The sequence below is a fragment of the Ranitomeya imitator genome, chromosome 2, assembly GCF_032444005.1.
Source record: "Ranitomeya imitator isolate aRanImi1 chromosome 2, aRanImi1.pri, whole genome shotgun sequence".
NCBI lineage: Eukaryota > Metazoa > Chordata > Amphibia > Anura > Dendrobatidae > Ranitomeya > Ranitomeya imitator.
In genome coordinates this window covers 199,445,220-199,468,999 of record NC_091283.1, presented here as the reverse complement: position 1 = coordinate 199,468,999, position 23,780 = coordinate 199,445,220, and the positions used below count along the sequence as shown (strand labels likewise).

At 44.3% G+C, this 23,780-nt stretch overlaps 1 protein-coding gene across 1 annotated transcript in view; it reads right to left on the bottom strand.

Moving 5' to 3' along the window:
* The window catches only part of ADGRD2 (adhesion G protein-coupled receptor D2), a 238,968-nt gene that overhangs the window by 10,273 nt on the left and 204,915 nt on the right, over positions 1–23,780 (bottom strand). The window contains exons 18-19 of the mRNA XM_069748470.1: positions 4,513–4,628; positions 1,798–1,918 (exon numbers count right to left, since the gene is read on the bottom strand). Of these exons, the coding sequence (XP_069604571.1) occupies positions 1,798–1,918; positions 4,513–4,628 (237 nt within the window). The remainder of the gene's footprint in view (positions 1–1,797; positions 1,919–4,512; positions 4,629–23,780) is intronic.

The following is a 23,780-nucleotide window of genomic DNA, read 5'->3' as shown; positions in this document are numbered from 1 at the left end:
AAAAATAAAACTTTAGCATTACACAACTTTATACTTATTCCGAGAAGATGGAAGAGAAAACGCGCATTGAAAAAACTTGACGAGACGTAAAAGCCTGCTGTAATGTTATACAGCACCAGCATATTCTGCGGCATTGTACATAGATTGGATCACTCACATCTGGTGTCTGTCCTCTGGTGGAGAACACGAATACAGAAGGAGCTAACCAACATATCTGTCTTGCTAGAATGAGGACTCCAAACCAAAGACCGAAAATGGAAATCAATATTGATGTGTTTTGCCACGCAGGAAAAGAGGTCTGGAGTTTGGCGCCCTGCCATGACTTCCATGACTATTGGCCAAGCCCTCACTAGAACAATGCCTCTTCGCACCAAAAATCCCATGGCAGACCCAACTGATTTATGACTGCAAAGTCGAGCTGAACTCTCAAAGATTTACCAAATCCCAATATTTTACATGTTATCCCAGAGCCCCTATATTAACTTCACATATATTCTACAGGGTGGGCCATTTATATGGATACACCTAAATAAAATGGGAATGGTTGGCAATATCAACTTCCTATTTGTAACACATTAGTGTATGGCAGGGGGAAATCTTTTCAAGATGGGTGGTGACCATGGCGGCCATTTTGAAGTCAGCCATTTTGGAGCCAACTTTATTTTTTCCAATGGGCAGAGGGTCATGTGACACATCAAACTAATTGAGAATTTCACAAGAAAAACGATGGTGTGCTTGGTTTTAACGTAACATTATTCTGTTATGAGTTATTCTGCTTCAGACCTCTGGTTGTGATGCCGAGTAGTGATGAGCGAGTATACTCGTTGCTCGGGTTTTCCAAAGCACGCTCGGGTGTCCTTCGAGTATTTATGACTGGTCAGAGATTTAGTTTTCATGGCGGCAGCTGAATGATTTACAGCTACTAGCCAGGCTGAGTACATGTGGGGGTTGCCTGGTTGCTAGGGAATCCCCACATGTAATCAAGCAGGCTAGTAGCTGTAAATCATTCAGCTGCCGCGATGAAAACTAAATCTCCGAGCAGTCATAAAGAGAGACCACAATGTACACTAGTCAGACAGGCAAGTCCCCAGCAGTTTCTCCTGCAGTTGCTTCACTGTGAAAATTTGGAGGAATAAAATTTTAAACCAGCAGTCCTTATAAGTGTGAGTGGTAAAAGTTGATCTCATTAAAATTGGAGATTTGTGGATAACATCCGCGCTGCTGAAAAATTAGGGATCCAGACATATTGAAGATAAAAATTGGTGCTTTATTCTCAACGAATTTCGAAGTCAATAGAACTTCTTCCTCAGGAGTTGTACACCTGTACACTGGTAGTAACTCCTGAGGAAGAAGTCCTATTGACTTTGAAACGCGTTGAGAATAAACCACCATCTTTTATCTTCAATACATCTGGATTTCTAATTTTTCAGCAGTGTGGATGTTATCGACAAATCTCCAATTTTAATGCTCTTGATTTGGTCACCGGTTTGATCCATGAATAGACTCGATAGAGTTGACAGCAGCTATCAACTCTATTGAATCTATATGCCCTATTATTAAAAAAAAAAAAAAATCAGAATCAGGTAACTGCAATCTGATTACATACTTTTGAATCTCCATCAGATAAGACCCTATTTCCGCTTTTCTCTCCTACAGTCTCTTTTTGGTGGTAAAAATTGATGACATATCGTATGAGATACTATATCATAAAATATGAGTTTCAGTTTGGTTTTGTTTTTGGAATGGTTTTTAAAAATTTTTTAAAAATAACTATGGAATATGTACAAAATCTCATACCTGGAATGCATTTAGGAAAATGAAAACATACGCCCAGATTACACTTATGTGGACCAAAACACCACACAGCCAAGTCAGTCCCAACACAGGAAGGAGCACAATAATGGGCTTTGCAGTGGCCCTGCAAATAGAAAAAAAAAGTGTTTGATTACATTAGGTATTAGTTAGCTTTCATAGGATTAAACTATAAAATGTATGAATTGTAGACAAGGCAAAGTGTGTAAAATGTTAGCTTACTTGTCCACCACTAGTGAAATCTTCAGCTTCTGCTGCAACTTGCCGAATCCTAATGCACACACCGATAGGATTCGGCTCCAGCAATCTCATGGCCGAGAGTATGAGCTTTGCACGCTTGCGGTGATGTGCCAACTAAAGTCTTAATGTTTCATGGAGAGATGCGGATGAGACTCCAACTGGCACCTAACCACGATTGCACAAACCGCATACTTGCAGTCAAGTGGCAACTGCTGGAGCTGGCAAGGAGTTGACAAGCCCTTTAAATGTCAAAAATGTTATTAAATCAAGCATTTATCTGCCCAAAACAGAGCGTTTAACACATCTTTAGGCTAATGAGCTTTATAATATCACTATTAAAAGTAGAGATGAGTGAATACATTTTGGAGAACCCGGCAACATCAATACACTGAGGTCAACAAGTGGGAACCCGACACATTTCCTCCTGTTATCATCCAAGGCTTCTTTTTTAATTAGTTGGCCTGGCATGACATGACATCATCAGTGCACATTGATGCAAATATGACATCACACCCAGCTGGCCAATCAAAAGAGAAGCCGGGGATGCCGGCAGGTAGGAGGTGGTTCACAGACAACCCATCCAATAGCCAAAGAATACCAATGTGGCTGTTGGATTGGGGTCCGCCAAAAAGATTCACTCAACTCTGATTAAGAATTAAATTGTGGTAAGTAACCACTTTCTATATGCCCTTTAAAAGAACACGAATATAATCGTTGGGGATACACAGCCTGGGGGTCTTGATGAGCTATAACTGCGCCAACCACACTTTACATGGATGGCCATTCATTTGAAAGGCTAGGCTAACTGCTGTAGCCCGGCTGCTGCAGATTCTCCCATGATTACGGTTCACAGGGACCTATGGAGTTCAGTTGGCAAAACTTCATTTATAAGAGGTTAGGTTCATCTCTTTCATCCCACTTCAGTGGCATACAACACTATATAGGTATTTGTGGTGACTGGTACTGTATAAAAAAAAAATACACATGGAAATTCTTCTCATTTTTTGCAGAAACATCTTAGCTTGTCGCATTCATCTGAATTTACTGGCTAAGTTTCATATGTTCCAATTTTTTTTTTTTTACACTTTTTATCCTACTTCTATGTATTTTTCATAATATACTTTGTCCATATTCTCACTGAGCTGGCGTTTTTCGGCACGAGTTATGTGCAGCCAACTATTGCATCAAGTGCCATACATACATGATATTTAGGAAAATAGAAAAAATTGGAGTCCGGCTCAACAGGACTGGATTTTCCTTTTCTTTTTCAAAAGAAATTATAGTGCATACAAAAGAAAAATGTACATGGTCGACATGACCCAGTCAAAGCGTTTCTACTGCACTAGGCAGTCTTACTCATGATATTGCATTGCTCTGGTGTTCCCCCAATGTACAGGTTATCACTAAACAACTTATTTTATGTTTGTGGTATAGAGTTGAGGAATAACAACCTTGGGGTCAAGATATAGTAGAAAAAATACATAAGATTTTGACTTAAAGTGATTAATAAAGTCTTAGACAACCACTTTAAAGCTCCTTTAAAAAAAAACAATGTAAACTCACCTCCCACAGCGGTGCCGTCCCAGTGATGTTGGCGCTACTATTCGCAGAGCCTCACCTGATTGTTGTGTCACACGACCGCTGCAGCCAATCAGGAGTCACAGATCAATGGCAGTTTATACTGTTTCATTAGAGCAAACGTTCCCTCTAACAGAATATTGAGGAGTTGCAAATAGAGATGAGCGAACCCGTGGATGTTTGGGTTCACCGAACATACAGTAAAAAGTTTGGTTTGGGTCAGAAGTTTACTCCAGACCCAAACCCAATTGAAATCAATGTGGTCCCGAACTTCAGGGCTTTAAAATGGATGAAAAATGGTCATAGTGAAGGCTAGTGGAATGCAAAAGGGAGCTAAATGGGGATAAAAGGAGGACTATTTCCCTGCAAAAAAATGTAAAAATAAATAAAATACAGTAAAATGTGTTCGGTACAAACACAGCTTTCCGGTTCGGGATCGCTCATCCCTTGTTGCAGTCAGAGGCTACAGATTGGCTGCAGTCGTTAAGTGGCCCACCTGGAATAGCAGTGCAGACATTGCTGGAATGGCGCCACTATGGGAGGAGAGTATAGATTGTTTTTATCTTCTATGAAGGGATTTAGCAGGGATTGTCAAGTAGTGGACAAGCCCTTTAAGTTTCCTTAGACATATAAATTACATACTGTATGGATTATCCAGTAATCTACAGAACAATATGGCATTTATTTACAAGGGAACACAATTGTCCAGCAATATCTTCTGGACTCTTAATCCGACAATGGAGATAGGACTCCGTACTGAAATCTCACCAATATTTAAAAATGTCGATCTACTCAAATAATTAAAGCTAATAATCCATAGGTTTCCAAAAACCCTTCAGGACAAACAACAGGACCTTTCTTATTCAACTCAAGTCAACTCACCAGATCTGAATGCCAATCTGTTTCTCTAAGCTGCAGTTGGGTGTCAGCATCTTAGAACGCCGACGGGCACTCGAGACTGTGACCATCACGACTCGAAATAGGACAAATGTATTGACCTGTAAGGATGAAAAGTGGAAAAAGTTATAGCAGACTGACATACAAAGTACCGTAATGATATTTAATAATAGAATTAAAAAAAGTTATCAGCACTCAATTTTACTGATTTTAGGTATCAGTTCAAAGATGACTTAACATGTTCTCAATTTACAATTTAAGACATAGCGGAGATTGAGAGAAGTGGCTGCCAGCTGATACCACTTCAATACTCAAGAACACCCACAGATGAACTTAAATAGAAGTGAAGAAAGCTTTAATGTGGTGCACCTGAGGGTCCAGTCACCACAGAGGTACTGCACCTCAGCCAGAGGTGTGGTGCCCCAACTCTCTGGTAAGGAGGGGACACTATACAGAACCCTGACACTAGCACCTATCATTAGACCTCTCCAGGCCAGGGAGGGATTAAGTAGAAGATGTGGGTGGAGAAAGTGGAGAAGGGGAGAAGTTAAGTGAGTAAGTGAGAAGAAGAGAGGGTTAGATGTTCGGTGAGGAAACAGAAGACAGTCTGAGGAGAGGAGCTCCCAGAAGGAACGAGGGGGTCCTAGGGGCACGGAAAGTGTGGAAACCACCTGTGGGGCCCGTATCCACGCTGACAGTAGTCAGATGGAGGGACCAGGTCGCAATAAGGAACGGCCCCGAACTAGTGGAGGATATACAAGTCCCAGCTAGAAATCCAGAGGCTGTTGTATCTGCATGTGCGACGGTTACAGGATGTTTCACCCCCAGCAGTCCACTGCCAGCAGTTGGCCCGGTACATCCTGTTCATGACGCCAAGTTGAATCGCCCATCAGGGCAGTGGGGTACTCGGTACCAGGGCCAGTACTTGAAGGGGAAGTCACGGTGGCTGATCCCTTAAAAGGGATAAGTCTTTTAAGGGTTTGGTGAATAAAGTTTGTGTTTGTAATGCCACCAGTGGTATTCGGTTGGTAGGGACCGACGCTGCTTAAAGGGGTCCTCTGGGGTGATGGTATGGCAGCTGGATGGTATAACTTCCCACAGGTGAAGTAAATGTACCGGGGGCGAAACATCCAAATCCAGACAGCCACATTCACACATCTCGCTAAAAAGGGAGCCAAAGAGTGTCAAGGGGACAGTGAGGACATTGCCAGAGAGTTGGCTGGACCACTGACCCTGAGAACACACAGCACCCGGCTGAGTAACGTACTCTGAGAACAGAGTAAAACGTGAAGACTGCCCCTGCTGTGTCCTCAATTCTTTCCTGCATCACTTTCCCTGCACTACTACCATCCATCAGTAACTTTACTTAACACCTTTAGCAGCCCTGGGGTCTAGCTTTATCCGTGGAGAGCTGTAACAACTCCGCTGCGTTGCCATTTGCCCCAGTGGATCTGAACTGCAGCGTCGGCTATTCCTCGCCGCACACATGTAAAGCTACGTTCACACTCAGCGACGCTGCAGCGATACCGACAACGATGTCGATCGCTGCAGCGTCGCTGTTTGGTCGCTGGAGAGTCGTCACACAGACAGCTCTCCAGCGACCAACGATGCCGGTAACCAGGGTAAACATTGGGTTACTAAGCGCAGAGCCGTGCTTAGTAACCCGATGTTTACCCTGGTTACCATCGTAAAAGTAAAAAAAACAAACACTACATACTTACCTTCCGCTGTCTGTCCTCGGCGCTGTGCTTTCCTGCACTGACTGTGAGCACAGCGGCCGGAAAGCAGAGCGGTGACGTCACCGCTGTGCTTTCTGGCTGGCCGGCGCTCACAACAAGTGCAGAGAAGCACAGCGCCGAGGACAGACAGCGGAAGGTAAGTATGTAGTGTTTGTTTTTTTTTACTTTTACGATGGTAACCAGGGTAAACATCGGGTTACTAAGCGCGGCCCTGTGCTTAGTAACCCGATGTTTACCCTGGTTACCATTGAAGACGTCGCTGAATCGGCATCACACACGCCGATTCAGCGATGTCTGCAGGAGGTCCAGCGACGAAATAAAGTGCTGGACTTTCTGCAGCAGCCAACGACATCACAGCAGGATCCTGATCGCTGCTGCCTGTCAAACTGAACGATATCGCTAGCCAGGATGCTGCAACGTCACGGATCGCTAGCGATATCGTTCAGTGTGACGGTACCTTAAGACCTTCCTGACATGAATCTGATGTGATTCGAGGTCAGGCAAATAAATAATAATAATCTTTATTTTTATACAGCGCTAACATATTCCGCAGCGCTTTACAGTTTTGCACACATTATCATCACTGTCCCCGATGGGGCTCACAATCTAAATTCCCTATCAGTATGTCTTTGGAATGTGGGAGGAAACCGGAGTGCCCGGAGGAAACCCACGCAAACACGGGGAGAACATACAAACTCCTTGCAGATGGTGTCCAAGGTGGGATTAGAACCCAGGACTCCAGCGCTGCAAGGCTGCAGTGCTATCCACTGAGCCACCATGCTGCCCTTAAGTCAATAATAATAAGTCAATATATCATAAAATCAATATATCATTAAGATAGATCTCCACATATCTACCTGCCATTTGACAACAAATGTAATTTACAAAGTGCTTGAAAGATGGTGGGATCATTAGTCAACTCAAATGGCATCGTAAAGTTTTAATAGTGTCCTTCATGTGCATTAAAGGCTGTCTTCAACTCAGGCCCCCTCCTTAATACGATTGAGATTATATGTCCCCCTGAGGTCCAGTTTAGAAAACCATTTTGCCCAGAAGATTTGTAAAGAGTAAAGAGAGGGAAAGGATATGGATTCCAGACAGTGATTAGATTAAGAAAAAATATAGGGGATTATGCTCCTGTCTAGATTTCCGTAAACTTAAAGAAAAAACCTGCTGCAACGGGAGATGAGGAAGGTCTGTTATGACGCTTTGCCAGACTTCTGTGATATAGTCCTTCATGGTCTGCCTCTCCAGACCAGAAATATTACATACAGTGGGGAAAAAAAGTATTTAGTCAGCCACCAATTGTGCAAGTTCTCCCTCTTAAAAAGGTCATACAGTAGAGGACAATAAGGATTCGGATTGACAACAAGGATTCGGATTCCTGGACCACGGTGTGAATTACTTGTATGATGGACTCATCGCCAGAGACGGACTACACCTCAACAAACCTGGGAAACACACATTCGCCAGAAGACTCGCTACACTCATCAGGAGGGCGTTAAACTAGAAGAAGAGGGGACGGGAAAAAAAACATTAGACTTGAACAAAGAAGATCCAGGAAAACATACTCAGAAGGGAGGTAAGAACATTTCTAAAACAATCCACAGCGAGGAGATTGGAACAAAACAAAATCCTCTAAACTGCATGCTCACAAACGCCAGAAGCCTGACAAACAAGATGGAAGAACTAGAAGCAGAAATATCTACAGGTAACTTTGACATAGTGGGAATAACCGAGACATGGTTAGATGAAAGCTATGACTGGGCAGTTAACTTACAGGGTTACAGTCTGTTTAGAAAGGATCGTAAAAATCGGAGAGGAGGAGGGGTTTGTCTCTATGTAAAGTCTTGTCTAAAGTCCACTTTAAGGGAGGATATTAGCGAAGGAAATGAGGATGTCGAGTCCATATGGGTCGAAATTCATGGAGGGAAAAATGGTAACAAAATTCTCATTGGGGTCTGTTACAAACCCCCAAATATAACAGAAACCATGGAAAGTCTACTTCTAAAGCAGATAGATGAAGCTGCAACCCATAATGAGGTCCTGGTTATGGGGGACTTTAACTACCCGGATATTAACTGGGAAACAGAAACCTGTGAAACCCATAAAGGCAACAGGTTTCTGCTAATAACCAAGAAAAATTATATCTTTCACAATTGGTGCAGAATCCAACCAGAGGAGCAGCACTTTTAGACCTAATACTATCTAATAGACCTGACAGAATAACAAATCTGCAGGTGGTCGGGCATCTAGGAAATAGCGACCACAATATTGTACAGGTTCACCTGTCTTTCACTAGGGGGACTTGTCAGGGAGTCACAAAAACACTGAACTTTAGGAAGGCAAAGTTTGACCAGCTTAGAGATGCCCTTAATCTGGTAGACTGGGACAATATCCTCAGAAATAAGAATACAGATAATAAATGGGAAATGTTTAAGAACATCCTAAATAGGCAGTGTAAGCGGTTTATACCTTGTGGGAATAAAAGGACTAGAAATAGGAAAAACCCAATGTGGCTAAACAAAGATGTAAGACAGGCAATTAACAGTAAAAAGAAAGCATTTGCACTACTAAAGCAGGATGGCACCATTGAAGCTCTAAAAAACTATAGGGAGAAAAATACTTTATCTAAAAAACTAATTAAAGCTGCCAAAAAGGAAACAGAGAAGCACATTGCTAATGAGAGTAAAACTAATCCCAAACTGTTCTTCAACTATATCAATAGTAAAAGAATAAAAACTGAAGATGTAGGCCCCTTAAAAAATAGTGAGGAAAGAATGGTTGTAGATGACGAGGAAAAAGCTAACATATTAAACACCTTCTTCTCCACGGTATTCACGGTGGAAAATGAAATGCTAGGTGAAATCCCAAGAAACAATGAAAACCCTATATTAAGGGTCACCAATCTAACCCAAGAAGAGGTGCGAAACCGGCTAAATAAGATTAAAATAAATAAATCTCCGGGTCCGGATGGCATACACCCACGAGTACTAAGAGAACTAAGTAATGTAATAGATAAACCATTATTTCTTATTTTTAGGGACTCTATAGCGACAGAGTCTGTTCCGCAGGATTGGCGCATAGCAAATGTGGTGCCAATATTCAAAAAGGGCTCTAAAAGTGAACCTGGAAATTATAGGCCAGTAAGTCTAACCTCTATTGTTGGTAAAATATTTGAAGGGTTTCTGAGGGATGTTATTCTGGATTATCTCAATGAGAATAACTGTTTAACTCCATGTCAGCATGGGTTTATGAGAAATCGCTCCTGTCAAACCAATCTAATCAGTTTTTATGAAGAGGTAAGCTATAGGCTGGACCACGGTGAGTCATTGGACGTGGTATATCTCGATTTTTCCAAAGCGTTTGATACCGTGCCGCACAAGAGGTTGGTACACAAAATGAGAATGCTTGGTCTGGGGGAAAATGTGTGTAAATGGGTTAGTAACTGGCTTAGTGATAGAAAGCAGAGGGTGGTTATAAATGGTATAGTCTCTAACTGGGTCGCTGTGACCAGTGGGGTACCGCAGGGGTCAGTATTGGGACCTGTTCTCTTCAACATATTCATTAATGATCTGGTAGAAGGTTTACACAGTAAAATATCGATATTTGCAGATGATACAAAACTTTGTAAAGCAGTTAATACAAGAGAAGATAGTATTCTGCTACAGATGGATCTGGATAAGTTGGAAACTTGGGCTGAAAGGTGGCAGATGAGGTTTAACAATGATAAATGTAAGGTTATACACATGGGAAGAAGGAATCAATATCACGATTACACACTGAATGGGAAACCACTGGGTAAATCTGACAGGGAGAAGGACTTGGGGATCCTAGTTAATGATAAACTTACCTGGAGCAGCCAGTGCCAGGCAGCAGCTGCCAAGGCAAACAGGATCATGGGGTGCATTAAAAGAGGTCTGGATACACATGATGAGAGCATTATACTGCCTCTGTACAAATCCCTAGTTAGACCGCACATGGAGTACTGTGTCCAGTTTTGGGCACCGGTGCTCAGGAAGGATATAATGGAACTAGAGAGAGTACAAAGGAGGGCAACAAAATTAATAAAGGGGATGGGAGAACTACAATACCCAGATAGATTAGCGAAATTAGGATTATTTAGTCTAGAAAAAAGACGACTGAGGGGCGATCTAATAACCATGTATAAGTATATAAGGGGACAATACAAATATCTTGCTGAGGATCTGTTTATACCAAGGATTGTGACGGGCACAAGGGGGCATTCTTTGCGTCTGGAGGAGAGAAGGTTTTTCCACCAACATAGAAGAGGATTCTTTACTGTTAGGGCAGTGAGAATCTGGAATTGCTTGCCTGAGGAGGTGGTGATGGTGAACTCAGTCGAGGGGTTCAAGAGAGGCCTGGATGTCTTCCTGGAGCAGAACAATATTGTATCATACAATTAGGTTCTGTAGAAGGACGTAGATCTGGGGATTTATTATGATGGAATATAGGCTGAACTGGATGGACAAATGTCTTTTTTCGGCCTTACTAACTATGTTACTATGTTACTATGTTACTATGACATCTCACTGACATTGTTTGTAGCGTATCTTCTTTGTCATACAGGCCTCATCCACACTCAAACAACTCTTTCTGCTGTGACTAACATGATTCAGCACACCATATTTCACCTTGCAATTTACTGTAGATGAAATTCAGCTGTTTGCAAAGCTGGTGCAGTTTAAAATCTTTTTTTTGGTTGCTAATACTGTGCTCCTACCACAATATCTGAGGAACATGACAGGAAAAGAGTAAGGCCGTGGTGGAAGGGGAATTAGGTTTGGTGTTTAAGTGTATGTGGGATAGGTAGTAGTGTTTGTGACAGCACTCGTGAACCAATAGAGTCACGTCCTATGCAAAGACAACTGACAACTTCTGTTACTGGATTGGCTACTCCACTACCTTTCTTTGGCAGATGCACAGTGGTACGCCTTGTTGATGAGGCCCACAAAGTGCAGTTGGCGTGAACATAGAGCCACACAGCGGAGTAGGTCATCTGAGGAGGAAGATGAGGAGGTTACATTGCCCCGTACATCACAGACACGTAGTGATGTGTTATGAAAGGCAATTCAGTACCACAATGGACATAGCGGTCAGAGCACATACAGTGATCTGACAATAACCCAAAATCATAGAACGAGCTCTGAGACGTGGGAACTCTGCAGACCGCAATCCCTAATCCTCTCCAAACAACACTAGAGGCAGCCGTGGATTGCGCCTAACTCTGCCTATGCAACTCGGCACAGCCTGAGAAACTAACTAGCCTGAAGATAGAAAATAAGCCTACCTTGCCTCAGAGAAATACCCCAAAGGAAAAGGCAGCCCCCCACATATAATGACTGTGAGTTAAGATGAAAAGACAAACGTAGAGATGAAATAGATTCAGCAAAGTGAGGCCCGACTTTCTTAACAGAGCGAGGATAGAAAAGGTAACTATGCGGTCTACACAAAACCCTAAAGAAAATCACGCAAAGGGGGCAAAAAGACCCTCCGTACCGAACTAACGGCATGGAGGTACACCCTTTGCGTCCCAGAGCTTCCAGCAACAAATTAGACAAGCTGGACAGAAAAAATAGCAAACAAATAGCAAAGAAGAACTTAGCTATGCAGAGCAGCAGGCCACAGGAATGATCCAGGGAAAAGCAAGTCCAACACTGGAACATTGACAGGAAGCCAGGATCAAAGCATTAGGTGGAGTTAAGTAGAGAAGCACCTAACGACCTCACCAGATCACCTGAGGGAGGAAACTCAGAAGCCGCAGTACCACTTCCCTCCACCAACAGAAGGTCACAGAGAGAATCAGCCGAAGTACCACTTGTGACCACAGGAGAGAGCTCTGCCACAGAATTCACAACAGTACCCGACCCTTGAGGAGGGGTCACCGAACCCTCACCAGAGCCCCCAGGCCGACCAGGATGAGCCACATGAAAGGCACGAACAAGATCGGGAGCATGGACATCAGAGGCAAAAACCCAGGAATTATCTTCCTGAGCATAACCCTTCCATTTAACCAGATACTGGAGTTTCCGTCTTGAAACACGAGAATCCAAAATCTTCTCCACAATATACTCCAATTCCCCCTCCACCAAAACCGGGGCAGGAGGCTCAACAGATGGGACCATAGGTGCCACGTATCTCCGCAACAATGACCTATGGAATACGTTATGTATGGAAAAAGAATCTGGAAGGGTCAGACGAAAAGACACAGGATTAAGAACCTCAGAAATCCTATACGGACCAATGAAACGAGGTTTAAACTTAGGAGAGGAAACCTTCATAGGAATATGACGAGAAGATCACCAAACCAGATCCCCAACACGAAGTCGGGGACCCACACGGCGTCTGCGATTAGCGAAACGTTGAGCCTTCTCCTGGGACAAGGTCAAATTGTCCACTACATGAGTCCAAATCTGCTGCAACCTGTCCACCACAGTATCCACACCAGGACAGTCCGAAGACTCAACCTGTCCTGAAGAGAAACGAGGATGGAACCCAGAATTGCAGAAAAATGGCGAAACCAAGGTAGCCGAGCTGGCCCGATTATTAAGGGCGAACTCAGCCAAAGGCAAAAAGGACACCCAGTCATCCTGATCGGCAGAAACAAAGCATCTCAGATATGTTTCCAAGGTCTGATTGGTTCGTTCGGTCTGGCCATTAGTCTGAGGATGGAAAGCCGAGGAAAAAGACAAGTCAATGCCCATCCTACCACAAAAGGCTCGCCAAAACCTTGAAACAAACTGGGAACCTCTGTCAGAAACGATATTCTCTGGAATGCCATGTAAACGAACCACATGCTGGAAGAACAATGGCACCAAATCTAAGGAGGAAGGCAATTTAGACAAGGGTACCAGATGGACCATCTTAGAAAAGCGATCACAGACCACCCAAATGACTGACATCTTTTGAGAAACGGGAAGATCAGAAATAAAATCCATAGAGATATGTGTCCAAGGCCTCTTCGGGACCGGCAAGGGCAAAAGCAACCCACTGGCACGAGAACAGCAGGGCTTAGCCCGAGCACAAATCCCACAGGACTGCGCAAAAGCACGCACATCCCGCGACACAGACGGCCACCAAAAGGATCTAGCCACTGACTCTCTAGTACCAAAGATTCCAGGATGACCAGCCAACACCGAACAATGAACCTCAGAGATAACTTTATTGGTCCACCTATCAGGGACAAACAGTCTCTCCGCTGGACAACGATCAGGTTTATTAGCCTGAAATTTTTGCAGCACCCGCCGCAAATCAGGGGAGATGGCAGACACAATTACTCCTTCCTTGAGGATACCCGCCGGCTCAGACAAACCCGGAGAGTCGGGCACAAAACTCCTAGACAGAGCATCCGCCTTCACATTTTTAGAGCCTGGAAGGTACGAAATCACAAAGTCAAAACGGGCAAAAAACAGCGACCAAAGAGCCTGTCTAGGATTCAACCGCTTAGCAGACTCAAGATAAGTCAAGTTCTTATGATCAGTCAATACCACCACGCGATGCTTAGCTCCTTCAAGCCAATGACGCCACTCCTCGATTGCCCACTTCATGGCCAGCAACTCTCGGTTGCCCACATCATAATTTCGCTCAGCAGGCGAAAACTTCCTGGAAAAAAAAGCGCATGGTTTCATCACTGAGCAATCAGAAGCTCTCTGCGACAAAACAGCCCCTGCTACAATCTCAGAAGCATCAACCTCGACCTGGAACGGAAGAGAAACATCTGGTTGACACAACACAGGGGCAGAAGAAAAACGACGCTTCAACTCCTGAAAAGCCTCCACAGCAGCAGAAGACCAATTGACCAAATCAGCACCCTTCTTGGTCAAATCGGTCAATGGTTTTTCAATACTAGAAAAATTGCAGATGAAGCGACGATAAAAATTAGCAAAGCCCAGGAACTTTTGCAGACTTTTCAGAGATGTCGGCTGAGTCCAATCATGGATGGCTTGGACCTTAACAGGATCCATCTCGATAGTAGAAGGGGAAAAGATGAACCCCAAAAATGAAACCTTCTGCACACCAAAGAGACACTTTGATCCCTTCACAAACAAAGAATTAGCACGCAGGACCTGAAAAACTGTTCTGACCTGCTTCACATGAGACTCCCAATCATCCGAGAAGATCAAAATGTCATCCAAGTAGACAATCAGGAATTTATCCAGGTACTCTCGGAAGATGTCATGCATAAAGGACTGAAACACTGATGGAGCATTGGCAAGTCCGAATGGCATCACTAGATACTCAAAATGACCCTCGGGCGTATTAAATACAGTTTTCCATTCATCTCCTCGCCTGATTCGCACCAGATTATACGCACCACGAAGATCTATCTTGGTGAACCAACTAGCCCCCTTAATCCGAGCAAACAAATCAGATAACAATGGCAAGGGGTACTGAAATTTAACCGTGATCTTATTTAGAAGGCGGTAATCTATACAAGGTCTCAGCGAACCATCCTTCTTGGCTACAAAAAAGAACCCTGCTCCTAATGGTGACGATGACGGGCGAATATGCCCCTTCTCCAGGGATTCCTTCACATAACTGCGCATAGCGGCGTGCTCAGGCACGGATAAATTAAACAGTCGACCTTTTGGGAATTTACTACCAGGAATCAAATTGATAGCACAATCACAATCCCTATGCGGAGGTAGGGCATCGGACTTGGGCTCATCAAATACATCCCGGTAATCAGACAAGAACTCTGGAACCTCAGAAGGGGTGGATGACGAAATTGACAGAAATGGAACATCACCATGTACCCCCTGACAACCCCAGCTGGACACCGACATGGATTTCCAATCTAATACTGGATTATGGGCTTGTAGCCATGGCAACCCCAACACGACCACATCATGCAGATTATGCAACACCAGAAAGCGAATAACCTCCTGATGTGCAGGAGCCATGCACATGGTCAGCTGGGTCCAGTATTGAGGTTTATTCTTGGCCAAAGGCGTGGCATCAATTCCTCTCAATGGAATAGGACACTGCAATGGCTCTAAGAGAAACCCACAACGTTTAGCATACTCCAAGTCCATCAAATTCAGGGCAGCGCCTGAATCCACAAATGCCATGACAGAATACGATGACAAAGAACAGATCAAGGTAACGGACAGAAGAAATTTTGACTGTACAGTACCAATGGTGGCAGACCTAGCGAACCGCTTAGTGCGCTTAGGACAATCAGATAGCATGAGTGGAATCACCACAGTAGAAACACAGCCCATTCAGACGTCTGTGTTCTTGCCGTTCAACTCTGGTCAAAGTCCTATCGCACTGCATAGGCTCAGGTTTAAGCTCAGGTAATACCGCCAAATGATGCACAGATTTACGCTCACGCAAGCGTCGACCGATCTGAATGGCCAAAGACATAGACTCATTCAAACCAGCAGGCATAGGAAATCCCACCATGACATCCTTAAGGGCTTCAGAGAGACCCTTTCTGAACATAGCTGCCAGCGCAGATTCATTCCATTGAGTGAGCTCGGACCACTTTCTAAATTTCTGACAATATACCTCTATCTCATCCTGACCCTGACAAAGAGCCAGCAAATTTTTCTCTGCCTGATCCACTGAATTAGGTTCATCGTACAGCAATCCGAGCGCCAGGAAAAACGCATCAATATTACTCAATGCAGGATCTCCTGGCGCAAGAGAAAACGCCCAGTCCTAAGGGTCGCAAAAAAGAAATAACAATCAAAACCTGTTGAACAGGATCACCAGAGGAGCGAGGTTTCAAGGCCAGAAATAATTTACAATTATTTTTGAAACTCAGAAACTTAGTTCTATCTCCAAAAAACAAATCAGGAATAGGAATTCTTGGTTCTAACATAGATTTCTGATCAATAGTGTCTTGAATCTTTTGTACACTTGCCGAGAGCTGATCCACAAATGAAGACAGACTTCTAATGTCCATCACCACACCTGTGTACTGAACCACCCAAATGTCTAGGGGAAAAAAAAGGCAAAACACAGTGCAAAGAAAAAAAAAATGGTCTCAGAACTTCTTTTTTCCCTCTATTGAGAATCATTAGTACTTTGGGCTTCCTGTACTGTTATGAAAGGCAATTCAGTACCACAATGGACATAGCGGTCAGAGCACATACAGTGATCTGACAATAACCCAAAATCATAGAACGAGCTCTGAGACGTGGGAACTCTGCAGACCGCAATCCCTAATCCTCTCCAAACAACACTAGAGGCAGCCGTGGACTGCGCCTAACTCTGCCTATGCAACTCGGCACAGCCTGAGAAACTAACTAGCCTGAAGATAGAAAATAAGCCTACCTTGCCTCAGAGAAATACCCCAAAGGAAAAGGCAGCCCCCCACATATAATGACTGTGAGTTAAGATGAAAAGACAAACGTAGAGATGAAATAGATTCAGCAAAGTGAGGCCCGACTTTCTTAACAGAGCGAGGATAGAAAAGGCAACTTTGCGGTCTACACAAAACCCGAAAGAAAACCACGCAAAGAGGGCAAAAAGACCCTCCGTACCGAACTAACGGCACGGAGGTACACCCTTTGCATCCCAGAGCTTCCGGCAACAAATTAGACAAGCTGGACAGAAAAAATAGCAAACAAATAGCAAAGAAGAACTTAGCTATGCAGAGCAGCAGGCCACAGGAATGATCCAGGGAAAAGCAAGTCCAACACTGGAACATTGACAGGAAGCCAGGATCAAAGCATTAGGTGGAGTTAAGTAGAGAAGCACCTAACGACCTCACCAGATCACCTGAGGGAGGAAACTCAGAAGCCGCAGTACCACTTCCCTCCACCAACAGAAGCTCACAGAGAGAATCAGCCGAAGTACCACTTGTGACCACAGGAGAGAGCTCTGCCACAGAATTCACAACAGTGATGCAGCCACGAAAAGCAATGAATCCTCAGCCACAACTGGGGCTGTGACCAGCAGCGTCCGCGGGTCTGCAGCTCACAAAGGTGGCAAGGGTTGCCTAGCCTGGGCTTTTTTTGACACTGCAAAGGATGCGCCAACTCACAATCTGTCAACTTTGCACAAAAAACTGAGTAGAGGTACAAAAGGGCAATAATTTGACTACTACATGTATGAACCTTCACATGCGTAATCAACATGCGTTACTCTGGGAATCTCACTGTGCTAAAATGCGGACCAGCGGACCTCAACCTCCATCATCCACCCCATCAATTTAATCTGCTGCTTCTTCCTCCTCCTCTGATACCGTGCCAACTATTGAAACGCAGGTCTTTGACCTCAGAACCTCGGGTTCTTTACCCTCTTCAGTCATGCTGACAGATCCCACTGTCAGCTGTAATGGAAGTGGGCATGCCTGCTGCTTTTGACTGATCTCAGAGAACGAGCACACCACAACTTTCTCAATCCACCGTAACATCACCTGCACCTATCTCACGGTCCAGCAGTTTGTCCGGTTCACCATACTCCGCCTTCTCTCAACACTGCAGCCAGCCCACAGTACCACAGTTGTGGTCATGTAAAAGATTATTTCCTCCTACACCTAAAGCTAGGAGGTTGGACTCCTCCATCTCCAATCTGTTGGCCACAGAAATGTTGCCTTTCAGCCTGGTAGATATAGATGGTTTCCAAAAAGTTGCTGGCCGTCGCAGTACCCCAGTACCAACTGCCCAGTCACCATTACTTTTCTAAGAAAGCTGTGCCTGCCCTAAAACAGCATGTCACAGACATCATCACACTTTCCTTGACTAAATCTATGTCTGCCAGGGTGCATTTTACCACAAACACTTGGAAGAGTAAACAGGGCCAAGGGTGTTACATCTCACTGACTGGGCACTGGGTGACTCTGGTGGCTGTGGGCACAGGCGCTGCTTCACAAGTGTTGGAATCCCCAAGGCACATGTGTTCAACCTGGTGGTACAGTGTTTTCTCTGCCACTATCCTGGCCTGTGTGAGCTGCTGCAGAATGCATGAAGTTGTGTGCTCACTTCCACCATTCGCACCCTTCAGGTCATCGATACAGAGGTCTTGGTCCATGCCAGTTAACAGGTTGAGACGCGATGTTCCGACACGGTGGAATTCCACGCTGCACATGTTTCAGTGACTGTGGCAGCAGCAACCAGCCCTGATGCAGTATTTCATATCATTGTTATGATGCGGTGGTCTAGGAGCAACATGGAACGAGCTCTGAAGGAAGTGGTAACTATACTGACCGCAGTCCCTAAGCTCAACACAACACTAGAAGTAGCCGTGGAATGCTCCTAACTCTCCCTAGGCATCTCGTCACAGCCTAAGAGCTAACTACCCCTAAAGACAGAAGCAGGAAAACTATCTTGCCTCAGAGAAAATCCCCAAAGGATAGATTAGCCCCCCACAAATAATGACTGTGAGTGGAGAGGGAAAAGACATACACAGAATGAAACCAGGATGAGCACAGGAGGCCAGTCTAGCTTGATAGATAGGACAGGATGGAATACTGTGCGGTCAGTATAAAACACTACAAAAATCCACGCAGAGTTTACAAAAAAATCTCCACACCTGACTAAAGGTGTGGAGGGTAAATCTGCTTCCCAGAGCTTCCAGCAAGACAGAATTAATTCATACTGATAACGCTGGACAAACATAGAAAGCACTGAACGGATAAGTCCACAATCTGTGAACAGAAAAGCACAAGCAAAAACTTAGCTTTGCTGAACTGTTCAGGATAACAGGGATATCCAAAGAGATGTGAATCCAACCAGGAACCATTTACAAGTGGCACTGGCTGAAGAAAGAGCCAGGCCTAAATAGCCGAGCAGAAGAGACGATAAGTGGAGGCAGCTGATGACAGCTAACTCCAAGGAGCAGCCATACCACTAGAAACCACAAGAGGGAGCCCAAGAGCAGAACTCACAAAAGTGCCACTTACAACCACCGGAGGGAGCCCAAGAGCGGAATTCACAACAGTCATATAGCTTGGGCCAATGCAGTACATATGTGGCGCATATCACGTTTACGGAGTGGCACAGATTAAGCACCTCTGCAGAGTTTCAAAATGGCTACTAAGATGGTTAGCGCTGACTATGCCATCACCACCCTATTCCGGCCATCTTTATATAAAAGCAGAATTTAAATATCCTGCGTGAGGAGATGGTGAGATGGTGCTCCCAGAAGAAGAGTAGGAAACATACAATGTTATCCCTTCTGCATCCTGTTCTAAGTTCCAGCCTGTGTTAAGGGAGGATGGATTACTGCAATCGAGGGAGGTTGGTGATAACAGACAAACTGTTAGTGAAGGTGCAAGATCCAAGGTATAATTTGGGGAGGAAGAGGTGATGGGTGAGCAACTGTCAGGAGATGAAGAGGATTATCCTCCCCTCTGTGTTCGTGGTTGGCAGGAGGGGACAGAGGAAGCAAGCATCAGTGATACCCATGCCACCAACACAGCATGGGCTTGGACCTCATGGTTTGAGCCTGACACTTGAGTGACTTCTTGCTGCACTCTCTGCAACTTTATCTCCATACTAGATGGTGGCCCGATTCTAATGCATCGGGTATTCTAGAATATGTATTTATGTATGTATATAGCAGCCACATAGTATATAGCACAGGCCACGTAGTATATAGGAGCCATGTAGTATATAGCAGACAAATACAACATGGCCTGTGTTATATACTATGTGGCTGCTATATACATACAAATTGTAGAATACCCGATGCGTTAATACAGGCCACGCAATATATAACAGTATAACAGTATATAATAGCCACATACTATATAACACAGCCCACGCAGTATACAGCAGCCACGCAGTATATAACACAGGGGGCGTAGTATATAACACAGGCCACGCAGTATATAACACTGGCCACAATATATAGCATAGCCCACGCAGTATATAGCAGCCACGTAGTATATAACACTGCCCACGCAGTATATAACAGTGGCCACATAATATATAGCACAGCCCACAGAGTATATCACACAGCCCACATAGTATATAACACTGCTTATGTAGTATATAGCAGCCACGTGGTATCTAACACAGCCCACATATTATACAGCAGTGTGGGCACCATATCCCTGTTAAAAAAATAATTAACATAAAAAATAGTTATATACTCACCCCTGGGATCCACCGAAGCTCCGATGATACGCGTGCGGCTGCCGCCATCTTCCGTTCCCAGGATGCATTGCAAAATTACCCAGATGACTTAGCGGTCTCGCGAGACCGCTAAGTCTTCTGGGTAATTTCGCAATGCATCGCCGGGAATGGAAGATGGCGGCAGGCGCATGCGGCTCGGCGGACTACGGAGGGTGAGAATAGCAGGTTTTTTGTTTTTTTATTCTTTTTACCATCACATTTTTTTTTTACTATTGATGCCGCATAGGCAGCATCAATAGTAAAAAGTTGGGGACACACAGGGTTAATAGCAGCGGTTACGGAGTGCGTTACCCGTGACATAACGCGGTCCGTTACCGCCTGCATTAACCCTGTGTGAGCGGTGACCAGAGGGGAGTATGCGGGCACTGACTGCGGGGAGTAAGGAGTGGCCATTTTCTGTCGGACTGTGCCCATCGCTGATTGGTCGTGGCTGTTTTGCCGCGACCAATCAGCGACTTGGATTTCCATGAGAGACACAGGCCGCGACCAATGAATATCCGTGACAGAAAGAGACAGAAAGACGGAATTGACCCTTAGACAATTATATAGTAGATCGTTATGATTAGGAATACTGCTGACTACTGGGTTTCCACTCTGTAAGATCCACGTTATAATACCAAATTTTGCCAAATGCTTCCCACCCTGGAAAGGGACTTATGAATGCTGGAGTATCAAAACACGCTTTTACACGACCTTAAGAGAGCTTTTCCCCAAGACAGCAGTTTGCATTGCAGCTCTAGACTTCCAACCTCCGGCACATCTCTTCGTCAATGCCAAAACATTAGCAGCAGTGGAAGAAGCAATTTCTGTGAGTCCTTTGACACTTTTTTCTAGACCAGCCCGTGCACCAGCACAACAGAGTCCAAGTCTTACAAGTGGTGAACAAATGGAGAGGATGGTGCAGGAGTGTCTAGAACTGAATGTCAAAATCAGGCAGGGTTTGCACCCATTCACATATTACTCTTCCAAAATGGATAAGTGGCCTGATGTCGACTCACAGGCCTTGGAGATTTTATCGTGCCCAGCAGCAAGCATTTCCTCAGAACGTGTCTTCAGCTCTGCTAGTGGTGTCCTGATGGATAAGTGAAGCCGGCTGTCCCCAGAAAGTGTAGACCACCTAACTTTCCTCAAGATGAACAAGTCATGGATCTTCAAGGACTTTTGCACCCCAATTGCAGACTGTACAGACTAGGTGACATCTTTTAGTATGTTGTATTAGTGTCGCGTAACTGCATTCTGATATCTTTAGTGTTTTCTTCTCTGCCTGCTGTTGCTGATGTTAATTCAAATTTGTGGAAATGTGAACAATCATGGTTCGTCTACATCTGCTGGCTTGGCTGTAGTGGAAGATGTGTCCGTCCTAATTATACTATTTCTACTCTAGTGAAAATTATGCCACTTCGGCGGCGTCAGGTCCTCACTTTTTTTAAATTTGGACACTTCTGGTTGGGTGTGCATCTGCTGGATTGGGCGCAGTGGAATGCCCGTCAGTCCCTATTATACTATTTCTACGCTGGCAAAATCGATGGCACTTTGTTCGTGTCTGCCAATAATTTGTGAAAATGTGTAGGCTCCTGGTTGGATCTCCTTCATGTGTGTTGCCTGTGGCAGTAGGCCTTTAAGACAGTCAGGCCTTCACTTCATTGGAGTCAGCTACCCATGTTACTACTATCCTTAGATTTTTTTTGACAATGGTAGTTTACAAAACTGATATTTGTGCTACCTGAGTGTGCCTCAGCACGAAAGCAGGTTGAGCTCTTGTATGTGATATCCGTACTCCCAGGACAGGAGGCCTACACTGATCCCTCACCCACCTTGTCTTACTTTGACATTCAATTGAAAGCTGTAAATGTTGGCCCAGACCACAATACTTCATGCATGGCTGATTGCTGCAGTGCCATGCTACAATTTGCACTGTGGGTGAATTGAGGCCACTTTCCTGTGTCTGTCTCTCATCTGATGTGTTTTAGCAGCTTTTTGGGCCATTAGAAGGTGATGTGCATCCATTTGTTTTTTTCCTCCTATTGATTTGAATAGTGTTTGGCCATGTTCAGCGAATATTTGCCAAATAAATTGGCAAATATTGAAAATTTGGTGATCATAATCTGAACTGAACATTGAAATATTTTCTCATCTCTACCCAGGACCCCCCAAACATTGGGCTGTTTTAAGTCTCTGTCGAAGACGGAAGTCCACCCGAATAGCAACAGACGTGACCGCCACCAGGGAAACCAGGGTCTCATACAGGGCAAAGGCATCCTCTATCCTAACAAAAGGTCCAACAGACCTCACTACGGAGGTTATTCCACTTATCGTCCGTGGACCACCTACGGAAATCACCCTAGTCTATCCCTATCCGCTGGATTACTCTTGAAGGTGGAAATGTTGGGTTCATGTGCCTTGTGCTATGCTCCTATATCAACCCTAATCTGTCCCCTCCTCCACACAGGGAGGTGGGAAGCCAAAGTACATTTTACAAGACTAACTAGACTAACAAGGGAGGACAGACAGGGATAAATGAAAATAATCATACAAAATACAGTCACCAAACAACAGAGTGGAACACAGGGGAGTTAAAGGAAGGAGAAACCAAAGAGAGGGGATAAGGATGTGTGTACACAAACAAAGCTCCAAGAAATAATCTAAACATATCTCCATATGCCAACTCCAACCATCAACTACACTTTTAACTCCAAACCAGGTAGTAAGGACTAACACTGGCAATTCCTAAGTGCCAGAGGCGAGCATATATAGCAGAGGGGAATAGTGAAAACTGAACAGCTGAGACAATCCAGGTAGGAAGCTTCAGGAGCTTCAACTGAATAGATTTACCCTTGCACTGACAGCAAGGAAAAAAACTGCACTGTTTATTAAGATAGTGAAGTACTCCTAAGCAAGGCAGGAGTTTGTGAAACCGGATAATGTGATCTTCTGGCCCCACTATCAAGGTAAACTCGTGATAAGATTATTGTCCCACAATATTGAAGTAGAGAGTAAAGAAAACATCCAATATGTAGCTCTTCATACGGTATCTATAAAAATATTGTTTGTAAATATAGTTGTACATTTTCCTTTTGAAGCATTTCTTTGTGGTGACCAGCTGCTGAAAAATTTTCTCTAGTAATAGAGCAAAATGTCATACTATTTAGAGCATGCTGACGCATTGCATATTTTCAGCAGGATTTATTGAAGTTCTGAAGCATTCGAGTTTACCTTAAAGGGAATCTGTCACCTCATTTTTCACATTTAAGCTGCAGCCACGCCATTAGAGGCTTATCTTCAGCATTCCTTGCTTCATGTTGCGCTCCTGCGCAGACGTACTGATTTGCCCTGTTGAGGGCAGAGTAAAGTACTGCAGTGCGCAGGTTCCGGGCCTCTCTGCTTTCCCGACACCTGCGCA